Raw genomic sequence first — 2,316 nt, forward strand, 5'->3', positions numbered from 1 at the left:
GATCAGCAGCATCCTATAGTCAATGGAACACTCTATTCACAAATTCCCTGGGACCCCCACTCAGGAAGGAGGGGTGTGGGAGTTGTGGAAGAGGAGGTTGTGGGAATGAGTTTCAGCAAAGCCAGCCCACCTTATTGGTTGACCACAGAGTTGAGCCTTTTGCTGGAGGAGGGGACTTGGTACTTTTGTGTGTGTGTGTGTGTGTGTGTGTGTGTGTGTGTGTAGTGGTGGAACATAGAGGAGGAGCAAGGGGAACAGGTGGCCAGTTGAGACTTTAGCTAGGAGTGGAGGTGGCTGCCCCAGTACTCTCCAGGTCCCTGATTTTGTGCTCTCTTGCTTCTTCACTGCTGAAAGATCACAGGGTGGTATGCTTAGAAGTCCCCAGTAGATCTGATGTTTTGCACCCTAACCACAGGCCCTGATACCACCACTCACGGAGAGGAAAAGGATATATGTAGGTGTAATGGAGAAGAGTTTATTAGGTCAGAAAGGCAGGTGCTCACTGGGATGAGGCATGTACAGGGACTGGAGCATGGCAGGGCAGAACATGGGGCCAGCATGATGTTCTAGACCTGTGCTCAGGTTCTGGGATGGCTGTGGTAGCAACATACAAGAACTACCCTGAGAAACAAGGGACATCACTTGCATTCTTAGTGTCACAGAGGAAAAAGCCAGTGGGTGTACTTCCTGGGGGTTTAAACTCTCAAGAAAGCTAAATCCTCATATCTGTGAGTTCAGCTCCTTTGCTGAGGGACCCTGGAGTCCAGCTTGCCCTGAGTGGTTAAGGGCACCAACTAAGCAGCAAGACTTCTGGCCAGACCAGGGGCCACAGCAAGTAGAAGGGAGCACAAGGGCCAGCAGACAAGGGACACACAAGAGTCTGTGAGTAGGCATGTAGGCTGGCAGTAGGGGATGGGAGCAGAGCAGGAGGAGGCGGGCACACAGCAGGCAGGCTTGCACACAGGGCAGCAGAAGGACATGGAAGACGAAGGTCTTCAGTAGAAGGGGGCAAAGGTAGGAGCACAGAGAGGAACACCAACTCAGGAGCAAGACTTCTGACCAGATGAGATACCACAGCAGGCTGGGCGGGGACACACGGGGCGGCAGATCAAGGACACGCAGGAGGAGGTAGGTGCACAGCATGAGGGGGCAGGCACGCAGCAGGCTGGTTTGCACACAGGTTGGCAGATGAGGGACACACAGGATGATGGTCTGCAGCAGGAGGGGATGCAGACAGGGGGCTGGCAGCATGAGGATGATGGGCAGGGGGTGGTTCCGCAGCAGACGGGCTCGCAGCAGACAGGCTTGCAGCAGACAAACTTGGAGCAGACAGGCTTGCAACAGATGGGCTTGCAGCAGACAGGTTCACAGCAAACAGGCTTGCAACAGATGGGCTTGCAGCAGACAGGTGTGCAGCAGGCCTGCTGGCAGGGGGAGGATGTGCAGCATGTGGGTTGACAGCTAGACTGCTGGCAGCAGGAGGGTTCACAGGAGCTGGATCCACAGGCTGTTTGGTAGCAGGGACTGGATGCACAGCTCACGGGGGTGCAGATGAGGGTTAAGCAGGTGGGGGCACAGCAGGAGGACTGGCAGGAAGTGGGGGCACAGCAGGAGGGCTCACAGTAGCTCTCAGGGCTGTCATCCACCTGCCAGGAAGAGTCAGTGCAAGCACTGGGCAGGCAGATGCGGCTGCCATAGCTCCTATCACTAGAGCAGATGGACATGGTGGATGGAGCTGGAACACAGGTCCTCAAGTAGCAGGTGTCAGCCACAGTGTGGGTGGGAGGAGGTGAGCTGGGTGGAGGGTGTGAATAAGTGAATGAGTGAGTGAGTATGTGAGTAACTCTGGGGTGTTGGGGCTTTTATATCTCTGTATTGTATGTTGTCCCAGCAGGAGGCACAACAATTCTCCCTTCCTTGTTGTTTGGAGTCTAGACAACTCTTATTAATGCCAGTTTAGTGTTTTATTTCTATGGCATGTTGCTCACTTTGTAAAACTGAATGTATTTTGGGGTTTTGTTGACCCATCCTAACGTATATTTGGCTCCAGAACATAAAGTTATGGAAGAAAGTCTGTATGTCTGCCAATAGGGTCTCCTTTATCAGCTGTGTGGGTGGGTGCTGTATTGTTTGGACAAGAAATTCATACATCTTCATCCTATCTCATCCTAACTATCCTTGGGTGGGACACCTGATATGGCCCCTGTGTACACAGGGATTGGGGGCTCTGGGCTTGTGTGGGGTACCAAACTAGAGAAACGCATATCAAAAAAGGCATGAGGGCTGACATGCTTCTAGGAGTGACTCACCAGGACT

The 2,316-nt window shown here is 53.1% G+C and overlaps 1 protein-coding gene across 1 annotated transcript; it reads right to left on the reverse strand.

Annotated features, from left to right (window-relative positions):
- Window positions 1-794: 794 nt before the first annotated feature.
- Window positions 795-1,766, reverse strand: LOC103202411 (keratin-associated protein 10-7-like). Its single transcript, XM_007947297.2, is given in 1 exon segment — window positions 795-1,766. A coding segment is annotated over 1 exon segment (930 nt). The 5' UTR covers window positions 1,725-1,766.
- Between the last annotated feature and the right edge of the window lie 550 nt (window positions 1,767-2,316).

Source organism: Orycteropus afer, unplaced genomic scaffold (assembly GCF_000298275.1).
Source record: "Orycteropus afer afer isolate SDZICR_OR568_19922 unplaced genomic scaffold, OryAfe1.0 scaffold00179, whole genome shotgun sequence".
NCBI lineage: Eukaryota > Metazoa > Chordata > Mammalia > Tubulidentata > Orycteropodidae > Orycteropus > Orycteropus afer.